The sequence below is a fragment of the Nuphar pumila genome, chromosome 14 (assembly GCF_984573655.1).
Source record: "Nuphar pumila chromosome 14, dmNupPumi1.hap1.1, whole genome shotgun sequence".
Lineage (NCBI taxonomy): Eukaryota > Viridiplantae > Streptophyta > Magnoliopsida > Nymphaeales > Nymphaeaceae > Nuphar > Nuphar pumila.
This window is the reverse complement of record NC_143262.1, coordinates 55,045,000-55,061,629: the sequence shown is the minus strand read 5'-3', so window position 1 is coordinate 55,061,629 and position 16,630 is coordinate 55,045,000. Positions and strand designations below refer to the sequence as shown.

General features: G+C 40.4%; 1 protein-coding gene across 2 annotated transcripts in view; it reads left to right on the top strand.

The window, feature by feature from the left end:
* AAR3 (defective in cullin neddylation protein (DUF298)) overlaps positions 1-16,630 on the top strand; it is an 83,170-nt gene that overhangs the window by 44,154 nt on the left and 22,386 nt on the right. For both annotated transcript variants that reach the window (XM_089986612.1, XM_089986613.1), the window contains exons 4-6: positions 3,543-3,618; positions 3,743-3,825; positions 4,708-4,804. In XM_089986612.1, the coding sequence (XP_089842738.1) occupies positions 3,543-3,618; positions 3,743-3,825; positions 4,708-4,804 (256 nt within the window). The remainder of the gene's footprint in view (positions 1-3,542; positions 3,619-3,742; positions 3,826-4,707; positions 4,805-16,630) is intronic.

Genomic DNA, 16,630 nt, shown 5'->3' with positions numbered 1-16,630 from the left:
ATTCCCTCATCGCTGCGCCCCTCACAGATTTGTTAAAGAAGAATCGAGTATGGCTATGGACAGGAGCGTGCCAAGATGCCTTCGATGGCTTGAAGAAAGCCTTAGTGAGGGAGCCAGTGCTGCGACTGCCTGATCATTCGAGACCCTTTGAAGTCCACACTGATGCCTCAGACTTTGCCATTGGCGGAGTTATTATGCAAGATGCTCATCCGATCGCATATGAGAGTCACAAGCTGAAGGATGCAGAGAGGCGCTACACAGCGCACGAACGTGAGATGACCGCCATTGTGTATTGCCTCAGGACCTGGTGGCACTACCTTTTGGGTGCCGAGTTCGTCGTCAGGACGGACAATGTGGCCACGAGCTATTTTCAGACACAAAAGAAGTTGACGCCTAAACAAGCTCGATGGCAGATGTTTTTAGTTGAGTTCGACTTTGCCTTGGAGTACAAGGTTGGAAAGACCAATGTTGTGGCGGATGCCTTGAGCCGTAGGGCTGAATTGGCAGCTGCGCGCGCAGAGTTTTCTGAAGTGCATTTGGAGGGTGCATTGCTGAGCCGCATCCGCAAGGGTACGCAGCAGGATCCGACCGCACAACACCTTGTTTTTCTAGCGCAGGCAGGGAAGACTCGACGATTTTGGCTATAGGATGGCCTTCTCGTAACAAAAGGGGGACGCATCTTTGTACCACTGTGGGGAAGCCTTCGCCGAGAGCTACTCAATGAGTGTCATGATACACTATGGGCCGGCCATCCTGGTCAGGAGCGGACCTTAGTACTCCTTGAGCGCGGCTACTATTGGCCGCAGATGAAAGACGACGTTGAGGGGTATGTGCGGGCATGCCTCATCTACCAGCAAGATAAGGGGACAAACCAGAAGGCTGCCGGTCTCCTTGAGCCTCTACCAATTCCAGAACGTCCTTGGGATAGCATCTCCATGGACTTTATTGTTAGTCTGCTGAAGGTAGAGGGCCTCAGTTCTATTTTGGTTGTGGTGGATCGTTTCTCAAAGTATGTCACCTTCATCCCAGCTTCCAAGGAGTGCCCTGCAAAGAAGACTGCAGAGTTGTTCGTAAAGCATGTCGTGAAGCACTGGGGCATACCAAAGGGCATTGTGAGTGATCGTGATGCTCGCTTCACGGGCAAGTTCTGGCGTGAAGTATTTCGGCTACTTGGCTCTGAGTTGCTGTTTTCAACAAGCTTCCATCCGCAGACAGATGGGCAGACAGAGCGTATCAACGGGATACTGGAGCAGTACCTTAGGCACTTTGTTAGTGCCAATCAGAAGAATTGGGTGAAGCTCCTTGATGTGGCACAGTTTTGTTATAATCTGCAGAAGAGCGAGTCTTCAGGCCACCGTCCGTTCGAGATAGCCACGGGGCAGCAGCCACTGACCCCGCACACTCTTGTCACACAAGAAAAGGGAAGGCCATCATTCGCCTATCAGTTTGTTCGCGACGGGCACGAGCAAAATGAGTTGGCGAAGACATTCTTACACAAAGCGGCCAAGAGAATGAAGAAGTGGGTGGACAAACACCGTCGGCCCGCAGGGTTCCAAGTTGGGGACCAAGTGTTGGTGAAGTTATATCCTGGTCGCACAGGCATCTTTCGTGGGCGGCACCGCGGACTACTCAGAAAGTATGAGGGACCCTTCACCATCACAAAGAAGGTGGGCAAGCTGTCATACAAGCTGAAGTTGCCCCCAGACTTCAAGGTGCACCCGGTGTTCCACGTGTGCAACCTCAAGCAGTTTCATCCAGATGATGGAGACTCGGAACGCAGTGTGCCACAACGCGCTCCCATCATGCAGAGGGCCCCGACAGCACAACGGGCCGAGAAGCACCTCAGTCAGATCCTTCGCCACAAGGTCAACTACTTGGGACAAACGAAGAAATACTTGGTGCAGTGGGAGGAAACAACGGAACCAACGTGGGAGCCTGCATTTCGAATGAACAACTGCTACCCGGCTGAAGTCAGGGCTTACCACGAAACAGATGGCGCCGAGGACGGCACATGATTTGAATGGGGGAGCATGTTCCCTTGCGACTTACAGTGTACAATTGCGCTTAGAGTCTGTTTTGCTTTTGTTGAGTCTGATGTAAGCTGCTCGGTTCAGGTGAATCAATACCCCGAAGGGGCAGCCCGTATACTTGAACTGTAATCGCCTGCGGGCAAAATTGTGAATGAAGTAAATGCGTTGAGCTTTCTTTTGTTCACCCTCGTTGTGATTGCTTCTTGTGATTGCAATTTCTCTCCCTCTATTCTCTTTTGCTCTCTTGCACTCTGATTACAAGCTTCCGCGACCGGCAAGCGAGCTGACGAGTAGGCTTGCGGCGGTAAGGAAAGACCGTCGCGCCGCGCTGGCCCATTGAAGGAAATAGGCTCGTGACAGCAATAGAGTAGTGAGAAATTAATCAAGAAATACTTGGAGGTCATCCCCCTCAAAGTGGGACTTTCCCTTCGCATCTCACACCTCTTCACCATCTTCCTCTATTCACCCACCAGAACTGTACATCATCTGCCTGTGGGCTGACTGGACTTGAACTTCCCTTCATTATGAGCACCTAGGTACAACAATCCTTATATGAGAATATAGTTAGTACATTAAGCATGAACTGTCATGTGGTATTGCTCAGTGTTTTCGATGAAGGATGCAGATGGCATCTTGAAGTCTTAAATCAGAATTTCAGCAAAAAAAATCTTTGAACCAATGGTCATTATGAAATTATTAATTCTATTACCGTTTAAGGTCTGAATTTGCTAGTGGAAATCTTATGTCTTTGTGAAACCAAAAGCAAAAATTCTAAGTTAATTTGTAAAAGAAGTTGTAATTTGAATGAGGGTTGTAATGTAGTATGGGACCATGGCCCATTGTACATTGTTTTATGAATGCCCTTGGGTAAAATCTATTGTTACAGATCAAGGGGTTATGTTGACATCTTATTTCTGATATATCGAGATAATGCTGCATGCGTTCAATAGTTGCAAGTATATTACAAAAAAGATAAAAATGATTGCAATTTGTTGGTGGATGTTTGAATATGAGCTCTTTTTAGACACATTTAAGGCAGTTATGTAAGTTCTCTTAGAAGTGGTTGGGAACTCTAGGCTAGATATTACCACCAAGTTGGCATGGTTGACATCTTACACAAATTTTAAGGGCAAGATCTTAATGATGAGGGCAGTTTGACCATCTTCGTCATTAGAAGTTGGTTGTGTTATTGTGTAGTTGATTGAGGTCATGTTCCTCACATGCATTTGTTAGATGTAGTTTAGCTACCTTATATATGCTTTTTAGGAAGGATAGCCAGATCCTTGACAACTTTTTGACCCATTCACAAGGGGTTTGAATATGTTCTGTTGCTTACATCTTTCAGGGTTATTCTAATTAGTTTACCTTATGCTACATGTGTCAAACTTCTGAATAAGTAGGGTTAATGTTTATGCCATACTTGTATATTCTTGATTGCTGTTTGGTAGTTGAATGTTAAGATTAACATTTAAATATTATTTTTAGCTAATTCTGTCGCTTATTCTTCTGTAGGCAGATTCTCGTGGATTTGTTATGTTCTACGATTTTGTGTTTTTTGTTTTCCGTGAGAATGGGCAAAAGAATATATGTAAGTTTTTTATCTGCCCTGGTGAATAGCATTGGCTTATCTTTTATATCAACTGCAATTGGTCTGGTTTCATTTCACTACAATTATGCTCTTCTTTATCTTTACCTTTTTGGCACATGTTCAGCTGTAACCCGGGCGATTGCTGGGTGGAGGTTGGTCTTGAGTGGACGATTTCGGCTTCTTACACAGTGGTGCTATTTTGTTGAGGTATGTCTGAGTAAATTTAGGACTGTGGAAATGTTTGTTTATTTCCCAGCTGGTTAAACTAGCAGTGCGCTACTAGCATGCTTGAAACTTGGCTGTACGTGTTTTCTCCATGCAACTTCTCTTATGGATGCGTTTGGTGATGAAAATTGCACCCTTCACAAACAAACCACCATTCTTAATGGGGCCATGGTAGCTATGCAATTGTTGGAAGGAATTTCCATGTGGAACTTTAATTCCACCAAAACATGGCTCCTTTTACACAAATTTGATCACAAAATTACCTTTTTGATTGAAAAAAGGCGTATTACCGTATTAGCATATTCCATGATGATCTTGAATGGATTGCTGTTATTTTCAAAACCAGCTATTTGTTTTTTTTTCCTGGAAAAGAAGGCATACTTTTGTTTTCACCTATGTCACACGGACTCTTCTAACAAGGCACCACACCCGCACCCAGGCGGGTGCGACACTTGGAAACAACTTCCTTTATGTTAGGTCAACCGCACTGAGGTCCATTTCTATCCAAAAGTAGATTCAGTTAACCCTAATCAAGTCCATTTTTATCTATATTATATATATAAATACATAAATGCACACAAATACACATAGTGTTAACTTAAAACTATTAAAAATTATATATATATACTCCCCACACCCCCACACCCAAGTTTTTTTAAAGTGCCGCATCCGCACCCGAACCTATGTGACAGGTTTTCACAAAGAAATTGTCTCTTTAAATTTGCTAACATTCAAATGTTATTTAAAAGAATGACTTTATTTGTTTGTTTTCCTGGAAAAGAAAGCACATCTTCATTTCATGAAGAAATTGTATCTCTTCATGAAAAAAAAGTTCAAATCACCCTGCTTTGTTTGCCTACTCAGAAGCATCAGCGACATAACATTTCTGAAGATACATGGAGGCAAGTGTATGAGTTCACCCGATGTGTTCATGAAGATCTTGAAGGATATGATCCTGAAGGTATTTATACACACAACCTATTTTCAGTACTTCCATTTTCTTCCCAAAGGTTATTATGTGTATGTATCTTGTGATTGTGATGATAAAGTAAATCTATTGATTATGTAATGTATTTAGAATTATAGTATTAATAGTCACTTTAATGTGGTGAATAATTTTTGTTCTGTTACATTGCTCATTGTTTTCTCACAATTGCTCTCATACAACTTATGAAAAACTGATTTTGAGATTTTTTTCCATAGTTCTTCGTCTCATGCTTAAGACTAAATCACTTGATAAAGCTTCTAGAGATGCATCTAAAAAATGAAAACTATGCCTACAACAATTTTTTGATTGGAGGCATCCCCACAGGCTAGAGGCATACCATGGCATGTGCCTCTATTGGCGATGGTCATTCACCTTGGATTTGGCCATTGTGTGTGTGTGTGTGTGTGTGTGTTTCTTTTCTCTGATAACACCTAAACTTACAAGAGAGAGAGAGAGAGAGAGAGGTTGGAAAGAAACTTAAACTCAAGAATGGTAGAGAGCAGGTGTACTGGAAATGTTGTTCAAATGGTATCAACCATAGTTATCAAAAATGCGCCTTGAGGCGCAAAAGGCGCGCCTCGCCTTGAGGCGCGGCCCTCTGTGCCTCAAGGTGCAAGCCTGAGGCACATTTTTTTTTTATACTTTCCAACAAGATTTCTGAGACATAATCAGCAAAGTTTTTGTAGGTTAATCTCATATATTTTCCAGTTATTTCAGTTATGTAATAAATTTCTTAATATATTACTATATTTTAACTTTTGTTGGTTAATCTTGTATATTTTTCAGTTATTTCAATCATGTAATTAGTTTCTTAATATATTTTAACTTTTGTTGGTTAATCTCATATATTTTTTAGCTATGTAATCAGTTTTTTAGTTACTTTTATATGTTAATCTCATATTTTTTAGAATAATCTCATATATTTTAACTTTTGTAGGTTAATCTCATATATTTTCCAGTTATGTAAACAGTTTCTTAGTATATTTTAACTTTTGTTGGTTAATCTCATAGATTTGTCAGTTATTAATCAATTTTTAGTTACTTTTATATGTTAATCTCATGTTTTTTAGAATAATCTCATATATTTTAACTTTTGTAGGTTAATCTCTAACGCCCCAAAATTTCAACTTGTGATTTCAAAAACATTATCGAAAAACCTTTCAAAGATTTAAAGTTTTTACTTTTAAAAGCGACAGCGGAAGACATTTAGAAAGGAGCACAAGTTAACAAATCTTTGGTACGTTAGCTGAAAAACCATCATTTCACATGAACAACTACTTAGAGGAATTGAGGAAATAAAACAATAATTAATAAAATCTGCAGTTTATTACAAAATGAGCATTTTCTCAATGTCTAATAATTTAAAGAAAAACTCTTAAACTCAGAACCAAGACGCCAGCGGAAAGAAGAGAAATCTTGAGCCATGATGCATCACGCCATCGGTCGCCTGTGAAGTCTTACTCATCACTTGCCCATGAAATGGGTCAGTTTCATAACAAACCAGTAGGTGGACGAATGGACAATGTAGAATAAAATAAAGCAGGACATTCATGAGATAAACAGTTTATTACATCAAAACGACAAGTAGAATTGTAATCTATTCTAGCAAGTGTAACATATGCAAAGAGCTACTGTTTGAAACATGTATACCGACAACATTTCAAGCAGTATAAGTCTCAGTCATCTACAACTATTTAAAAAGAAATATTCTTTAAGTTCTGATATTAACTGGCCTGTGGGTACGCACAGACGCGAAACGTAGAAACAGCCGAGTCCGATCCGGGGGTTTATTATGTCAGGTGTTTTCGTTAACCCGAATGGCTGACTGAGTCCGCTCCTAAGGGGACGGTCAGTGACCAAGAGAGTAAATCTCCAAAGGCATTCGTGGCCCATGGATGCATCCAACTTCTGCAAAAGTACCTGAGAGTTACCACGTAGGATAACTTATTGTAATCCCAATTCTCCTAACTTCGATTACTAGGGAAGCCAAGTCTTTTGCCCGTGGGGTGGTTGTTAACAACTTGTCCATCAGAGTTTTTGTACCATCCATCCTCTTCCTTGATGAACCATGAAGGTCGAATGAGCACGACGAGGGTTTCTTAACCGCCGCCCCATTCTACATGCTCTGGTCTGTTAGGCCTACTCGAGCATCTTGTCTATGAAGGCGAGTTGTCACCTTTTATATGATCTCAGCATTGTGCTGTATGCACGCTTCGAGGTTGTCACAACCTCATTTTCCAAACATCATAACACTCAGGGATATACTTGTCCAAAAGTACGGTCGTACCTACCTGGAGGCACGACTACGATGAGAGAGCAGCATATAAGATCCTGTGATTCTTTTAATCCATACATGACATGTATTGCTCTTTGAGCATTTGGCCTGTGGAGGCCGAGATTATTTCATTTATATCAATAAAGTGTTGATTGTTCACTTCGAGGTGCTCAATGACCTCTTGTACTATTTGTATCGTACCTGTCTTGAGGTCCGGTTACGATAGCAAAATCGTGGGTTTCTCGATGGATAACCCATCACAATATTTCATAAAATCAGTAATATACTTGGCATGTTCAAATACTAAGAAATAAGAAGTCTCAGAGAAGTCCTGAGATCGCTGTGGATCCAATCATTTCTTCAGAGTAACCAACCCGGGATACACTTAGTTGCATCTAGCAACACATAACTAGCTCGCAAGCTTTATAAGCAGACATTCATTCTCGAGGAGTCAACCTTGCACGAGGAGTCAGCCTTGCACGAGGAAACGCCTCCTCTCAAGATTTTAGTGTTTGTACCCCATTTCACACCTTTCCAAAATGACAAAATGTGGCACGTACACCTGCACACCCTACGAGGCTTGCCTGGGGGCGGCTACAAGTTTCACCATGTAATAACAATACGACATCTATAGTAAAATCATAACAGTGAGCAAGTACAGAGACACAGTCATAGGCATTTCTGTAAAAATGAGTCCACCCGTATCCGCATACATCAAACATTAAATTCTACAGAAATAAGAACGAGGACAATTCAAAACAGATAATCACAAGTTAGATAATTCTACAAGTAAGCAGGTATGCAAAATAAACCATTCTACCTCAGAATCCTTATATTTTATTTCATTTATCAAAAATCCCCGTGCGACTTTCCCCTACCTCGGGATGTCGTGCAACTGCGTACATCTACGAGTGTAGATGATACGAGGCTCAGGCCGCGAAGCCAGAGCGGGGTTCGATGCGAAGTCTGCAAAAGTGTGGGCATTCAACGCTATATTATTTATTATGCCAAGAAAAGAAAGTTAGGCAGGGCATCGCTCCCTGCCTGTCAGTCGAAAACAATGAGGCGGCAGGGGTATGCCCCTGCTTGCAGAAATCAAAGAAGCGACAGGGAGTGAGCCCCTGACTGCCGACGACAGCGAGGCGACAGGGGGCGAGCCCCTGCCAACAACACTGAGGCGGCAGGGGGCGAGCCCCTGCCGACAACACTGAGGCGGCAGGGGACGAGCCCTTGCCGACAGCACTGAGGCGGCAGGGGGCGAGCCCCCTGCCGACAACAACGAGGCGGCAGGGGGTAAGCCACTGTCGACAACAGCGAGGCGACAGGGGGCGAGCCCCTGCCGACAACACTGAGGTGGCAGGGGGCGAGCCCCTACCGACAACACCGAGGTGGCAGGGGTCGAGCCCCTACCCACCGGTGATCGAGCGATGGCAGGGGAACGAACCCCTGCCGGAGAGAGAGAGAGAGAGAGAGAGAGAGAGAGAGAGAGAGAGAGAGAGAGAGAGAGAGAGAGAGAGAGAGAGAGAGAGATCGGGGCGGCAGGGGCCACCGACCTCTTGCCGACCTCTTGGCAAGTCACGGAGGAAACGGGAGGGCACGACACGGTTTGTCGGCCTCCTGTCGTCTTCTCTACGAGAATCAGAGGGGAAGGGAGGAGAATGGAAGGGCGTACCTAGGAGAAGCTTGGCGGCGTCGGCCGTCGGCGGTGCTGCCGCGCTCCGAGAACGAGGGGATGGTCGGCACGAGGAGAGCGAGGAGGAAGAGGCTCGATAGGGAGGTGTGCCTCCCCTTGCCCTCCTGCGATGCTCTTAAAGAGCTCGAGGGGGGCGAAAATCGGGGAAACCCTGTTGGGTTTCCCTTATCCGGTCGAAGGCGCGGGTGGGGTGCGGCGCTCGGTAAGAGGATTTCTTTTAAAATCCTCTTCCTGAGTCGGGTTTTAAAACCCTAACGAGAACAGGCCTGGGTCGGGACCCGACCCGGCCCGGGTCCAATAATTTTTTTTTTTGACCTGGGTTTTACATAATCTCATATATTTTCTAGTTATTTCAGTTATGTAATCATTTTCTTAGTATATTTTAACTTTTTTTGGTTAATTTAATATATTTTCAGTTATGTAATCAGTTTTTTAGTAACTTTTATATGTTAATCTCATATTTTTTAGTACTTATTTGAGATTTTCTATTTCTTATTGGTTGTTATTTCATCAATAAAGCATTTCTTTATTTATTTGTATTTTTATATATTTTTTTTAAGTTTTCAAAAAATTTTTTTTGAGGCTTATGCTTTACGCCTCGAGGCTTACGCCTCGCCTCGGTTTTTGGTGGAGCGCCTCGCTACGCCTCAACTCTTTTCACAACACTGGTATCAACTGAAGTGATGTATTCAATCTAAGACAGGTTAGCGTCTTTAGTTTCTCCTAATGTTTCCATAAAATTTTCATACTTGCTGGCTTTCATGGAGTCAAAACATGGATGAAGAGATTTCTGTAGACAAAAAAGGGATGATCAACACTAGACTATGTTTGATTAATGTAGCAACTTATGACTTTGTTGTTGAGGATGCTCTTATAATGTCACCCGTTTGGGATATTAAAGCCTTCAGATGGATATGCAGTTTTATTTTTACAAAGCGATGCAACAATTGATATGGAAAGGGTGCTTGTTAAAACCATGGATCTGATATCTGTGTGTTGCTTGTCCCATGAGAACCACCATCAAATGAGGAATTTTAGGTTCATGAATTGGAGATTCCAAAAGGGCTTCAAATCCATGAATCTCCGGTCCTGGGGATGGGTGGGTCGAGCCAAAGATACACAGATCTCTGACCTGTGAGAAGACTTGATCTCACACTGTTTACGCCTTTATACAAACCAGTGTTCTACCTTTATCTATTCTCCCTTGTACCATCTTCCTCATCACTATCTTCACTACCTTTATTACTATAATCGCCACCATCAACTACATCATAATCTGCTATTATGGGCATGCTTCTCCACATCGTCTCCCTCTATGCTGGTGTTTTTGATTGAGGACAATGAGGTTATCTTCTTTGCCCTCCATCAGTGTCTAGATCTTTAGATGGTTTCTTTCAGAAGGCCACGCTTTGGAACGAGGCTGGTAACATGGAAAATTCCTCACCTTGGTGTCATTGCCACATCACTTCTCTTGCCCCTGACCCTTTTTTACAACATCCCTCAACTCGCCATGATGTCCATTCAGATTTAGAGCAGATGGTTGTCAATTTCTCATTGTAGGAAAATTGCCTTTGCTTTCTCCTAATGCATATTAGAGAGAGCGAGAGTCTTCCCTCTTTCCTTTTATAGCCAAGACCAGTCAAAAAAGAGTTACCGGAAGCTTCTTATGTAGGTGGGAAGCGCACGTAGAATTGTCTTTGAGGAGACAATATGCATACAAGCACTAAATCCTCACAAGCGATGTGCACAAAGGCACTCAAAGAACACTTGAGCTAATATGCACAAAGGCATAAAACAATACGAACATGCACAAAGGCATGAAATGCCACAATATATTAGAAAATAGGAAAAGCTTGAGAGAACAAAGAGAGAGAGCCCCTGGAGGGGCTCCAATGTAGTTGTTGGAGCCCTTCCAACGGTCACAAATGTGACCGTTGGAGGGGTCCAACGTCTACATTGGGCCCCCAAGGTGAAATAAAAGAAAAAATTTAAAAAAGAAAAGATAAAAAGAAAAGAAATAAAATTACAATCATATTCCAAATGAAATATGCATAAAATGTGAAATTACAAAAATACCCTTTTTGGGTATTGTAATCTAAATATATATATATATATACATATATACATAGTATATATGTATATGTATCTCTCTATATTTATACGGATATATATATACATATACAACGAAAAGCTATGTCACATGAGTGCGGGTGTGGGTGCAGGGATGCGGCACTTCCAAAAAACCCGATTGCGAGGGTGCGGCAAAAAAAAATATATATATATATATATATATATATATATATATATATATATATATATATATATAGGACTTATAACCAGTTTTTTTTTTTGCTGGTGTGTTTGTTTGAAGACTTGTTACCCATGTTCTGCTTGTTGTGTACTTTGGCGCAATGGGACAAAATTGATGAACCGAAAGGATTGGCAATCTGATCGACCCAGTCTGCTGCGTTCTGCTGACTGTCATGATTCAATCATGTTTGAAACTCCCTGGTCTTCACGAAAAAAAATATAAGCGAAAGGTTTGATGTGGTTTGTTGGAGAGAGAGTCTTCACGAGGCCTACGGCTCCACTGCCACTGCCACGCCAGTGCCTAGGGTTCTTTAAATTTCATTTTATATACAGTTGCACACAGATCTCCGGTTTGGACTCTGGATGACAGCTAAAAGAAATTTATTGGATTTGACATGTGGAAAAGAGAGGTCTACATCAGGCTACAACTAGAGCACCCATCTCGTCAGGAGAAAAGTGAATACTAATAGCCACCAAGGCTACCACCACCATTATCATTTATTATGGAGAGAGAAAATCCTTGACGAAGAAAGATCTGGGATGGTTGAAGGATAAAGACTTCAAAAGGCTCTTGAATTTTGCTTTTAATTTTCAAGGAAGATGGATCATCATTTCCAAGTTAACAGTATGTTTTCCAACGCTGCGAATTCATTGTTTAGAGGCAGGTTTAGCATGGGATGCCAACAAAGCTTGTCAGATGTTGTGGACACAAGTGCCCCCTTTATAAAACAAGAGCAGCAGCAGCAAGCAGGTATCCACGCTTCGGTTGTTATGTCCTTTCATTCTCTCATCACTACCTGCAGGATCCAACAAGGGGTGGGGAGAGGTGAAGAATCTGAAAGTCCTCGTCAGGGAATAGGCAACTCTAAAGAGACCGAAGCTATCAAGGCCAAAATCAAAATCAAAATCAAAATCTAGCAAGGGCCGGGTCCCGCTGCGCGGTCAGCTGTCAGCAATTTTTTTTTTTAATTCTGCAGCCCATTTCACAGGGAATTTTTTTTTAAAATAAAAAATAAAAAATAAAAAATAAAAAAAATGGACCAAAATGACCCTAGGTGCGGTCAACGCACCCAGGGTCGGGTTGACCGCACCCGCGTCGCGTCGCGTCGACGCGGGTGCGGCACCTGTCTGGCCGAATCCTTGTGACATAGACGAAAAGTAGGATTACATTTTAACACCCTCCCTCAAGCTTATGGTGTGATGACCGCAAGTTTGCCAAGAAACTGAAATCTAGGCGAACACAGTGCCTTAGTGAAGAAGTCAGCCAATTGGTACTCAGACGTCACATACGGGATATCAATAACCTTCTTCAAGTATTCTTCCTTGACATAGTGGCAATCCATCTCGATATGCTTCGTGCACTCATGAAAAGTGTGATTCTTGGCAATATATATTGCACTTTTATTGTCGCAGCATAACTTTGTTGGCTCTTTAATACAAATTCCCATATCTTCTAGAAGACGCTGAATCCATACAATTTTCATGGTTGTGGATGCCATGACTCTATATGCAGCTTCAGTGGAGGACAGAGAAACTTTTTGTTGCTTCTTACACTTCCAAGAGACCAATGATTCTCTTAAAAAGACACAGAAACCAATGGTGGAGTGATGATTATTAGGGTCACCTCCCCAATCTGAGTCAGTATAAGCAATTAAATTTAATTATGAAGATAAGGACATAAATACTTTCTTATTTGTAGTTCCCTTTAAGTATCTGATGATGCGAAGAACTGCACACATGTGAACCGATGTAGGAGCATGTTGGAACTGACGGACAATATGGATCGCATGTGATATATTGGGCTGATGATGCTAAGATATATTAGTGAGCCTACCAGTTGCCTGTAAGGAGTAGGATCTGTCAGAGGAATCCCGTCATCAGTCTTGATTTTTGAGCCCACTATTTCAGGAGTTTCACAAATTTTGTCATCTGAGATTCTTGATCTGTCAATAATCTCACAAGCAAGTTTAGTAAGCAACCTCAGAAAACCTAAGTCTGACATTTTAAATTTCAAAGTCAAGACAAATTTAATGTTCTTGACTCCTTTGATATCATCACCTGTTATTAATGTATCATCAACATATAATAATAATATAACAATTCTTGCATTAATTTTTTTTGGTAAATAATGCAGTATCTGTATAATACGAAGAAAAATCATTTTTTAACATTACATTGTTAAATCTGTCATACTAGGTTTTGGGAGCCTGTTTCAATCTATAAAGAGCTTTTCGAAGACGAAAAACTTTATTTTTATGAATTTTCATACGTGGTGGAGCATCCATATAAACTTCTTCATTAAGGTTACCGTTTAAAAAACATTTTTAACATCCATTTGAAAAATATTCTATTTTTTAATAGATGCAATAGTGATAAGACATCTGACTGTAACCATCTGTGCTACAGGTGCAAATGTCTCTTCATAGTCAATTCCATATTCTTGACCATACTCTTTCGCGACTAAGCGAGCTTTATATCTCTCAAGACATCCATCACTCTTAGTCTTAACTTTAAACACTCAACGACAACCTATAATTTTCTTTTTAAATCGTAGAATTTGAAGTTCCCATGTGTTAGCTTTCCTAAGAGCTTTGAGTTCATTTTTCATAGCTTCTTGCCATTCTACGCATTTTTTGGCTTCCTCGAAATTTCTTGGTTTAAAGTAAGAGTGAATGACCTTGAGACAAGCTCTTTACTTAGGTAAAAATGAGTCAAAAGAGACAAATCTTGTTGGAGGCTTCTTATTTCTTTCAGATTGTCTGAGATCATGTGTGGGAATAGAATCACTATATTGCTCAATTGCATTCCTAAAAGTGCTTCTATCTCTACGTGAATAGGTTATAGGATCATTTGATGCCCTATCTTCTTGAACACTAGGTGAGTTAAAGTTATTAATGTCTACTTCATTATCACTATCGTGGTTTGATGACATTTCATCATCACTAGACATATCATCATTACTAGATAATAGGTCAAATAAAAAGTAGTCAACATTTTCGTGGCGAGAATCATTTTTTTCAAAACCACTCTCGGTTTTCAAAAAAGTCACTTTTCTTGAAACATATAACTTATCATTTTTAAAATCGTAATAGCGAAATCCTTTTTGAGTCTCGAAATATCTAAGAAAGATACATGGAATAGCTTTAGGTGAAAGTTTGTCATTCTTATCTGTAAGAACAGGGCATTTGCAACCAAAAATTCACAATATGTTATAATCAGGTTCCCTTTTATATAGTGTTTCAAAAGGAGAGATTTTACTCAAATTTCTAGATGGTAAACAATTGATAAGGTAGACATATGCAAGAGCTGCTTCGACCCAAAAAATTTTTGGAATATTTTAAGCTATGAGAAGAGTTCGAGTGGTTTCAATGATATCCTATGTTTTCTTTCGGCCAATCCATTTTGTTGAGGGGTTTTAGGACATGACCTTTGATGAACAATACCACTATCTTCAAGATACTTCTTGAATTTATTTGAAAGATACTCTCCTCCGAAATTAGTTTTAAATATCTTTAATCCGCTATTAAATTGATTTTTAATCATCACATGATATGATTTAAAACATGAAAAACTTCATGCTTATGTCTAAGAAAATATATCCAAGGATACCTAGAAAAATCATTCATAAAAATTACATAATAGGCGAACCCTCATTTTGAAACAACAGGTGCCGGTCCCCAAACATCTGAATGAACAATTTTGAAAGGTTTAGAAGTAAACATAGATCTTTGTTCAAAAGGCATACTTCTCATTTTTCAAAAAATACAATCATTACAAGAGAAAATATCTTTACAGAGATTTTTAGCAAAATGCAAATAAGATAACTTGGTGATATTAGGATGACCAAGTCTCTTGTGCCAAACATTTATATCCTTATTTTGGACAACATTATAAAAAGAATTTTTAGGAACTTGAAGAGAGTCCATATAATACAAGTCTACCTTCCTAGAGCCTTCCCGAATCAATTTTCTGTACCGGTGATCCTGTATTAAACATTTATCAGAGAAAAATTTAATATCACATCCAAGGTCCGAGAGTTGAGAAACAGAGAGAAGGTTCAAGTTTAATTTTGGTATAAATCTAATTTTGGAGATGAAAAGGTTTTGAGTTTCAAAATTCCCAACACCCTTAATTTCAAGAGAAGTCCCATCTACAGTAGAAACAAAAGATTGAGAAATATTTTTTGAATATCCGGAAAGAGAATGCATGTTTAGGGACATATGAAAAGACGCACCCGAATTCAAAAGCCAAGAAGTTTTATCTGGAGGAGAGAAAGTGGATATAACGGATCCCGAGATAGCTCCCTTGAGGAGAGGTTGAAGTGCCTCCACAATTTGATTTATTTGAAGGGATCCACTTGAAGAAGTCTCTTCTTTTTGTGGTTGAGAGGTGGTGGTTATGGCTAACAACTTTTTTCACTTGGGACAAACGGGTTTGATATGCCTCGGTTCTTTGCAAAAATGACACAATTTTGCTATAATCTTTTTTTTCATTTTGTCCACCATTTTCTCCTTGATTTTGATTTTTAAAATGAGGGGGACGATAAGCTCTTAAATTGTTTTCGGGCATAGACACCATTATTCTCTTCGGAATTGAAAGGAACCACAAGTATATTTGACCCTTTCTTATACCCATACAGGTTTCTTCCCTACTTAATTTGGTGAGAACATTCTCAAGAGAAGGGGGAGTGAAAGATGACAAGAGAGAAAACCTTATTTGTTCAAATTTGGGCCTTAACCCATTCAAAAAATTGAAGAATCGATCTTCTTCTAATTGTTTGTGGCGAAGTTCAATCGCCTCTTCACTCCATTTTGGTTCGAGCATAGCAAGCTCGTTCCAAATGAAAGAAGGTTTGGCGAAATATTCTCTAATGATCATTTCGCCTTGAAGAAGAGTTAGAGCATTATTTTGAAGATAATATTTATGGGACAAGTCCCTTGAGGTATACATTTTCTCAAGATACTCCCATGCTTGAGAAACCTTTTTGAATTTGATAATATTCGCGTTGATTTTTGTCTCAACGGAAGAAAAAATCCAAGACAATATTTTGAAATTCTTCATTTCCCATTCATCATGCTTCTTCAAATATTCCTCAAGGGCTTTGGTTATTTCCTCCTCTTCAAAGATTTTAATTTCACCTTTCTCTATCAAGGTGATTTTTGGTTTCGGTTATGAGATTGTGCCTTGCACATAACCCCAAAGACCTTTCCCTTTTGTATGAGCCTCCATGTTGCTGGCCCAAACGTGATAGTTGGAGCCATTGAGTTTAAATCCAAGAGAGAAATGAGACTCTTTTTCGCCCATTAGAGAGGAAAGATGAAAGAGGAAATACGTACCACAATGAGACTTATAAGTCTTACTTGTCATAAAGCCCTTCTAAAATATTGAAGGAAGAAAAGAACCCACTCCAATCTCCAAGAAGCCAAAGGCACGTTTTTCAAGGCACCCAAAAAACGAGGAATCACACGATCTTCAATCTTTAACCTTGCTCTGATACCATGTAAAATTGTCTTTGAGAAGA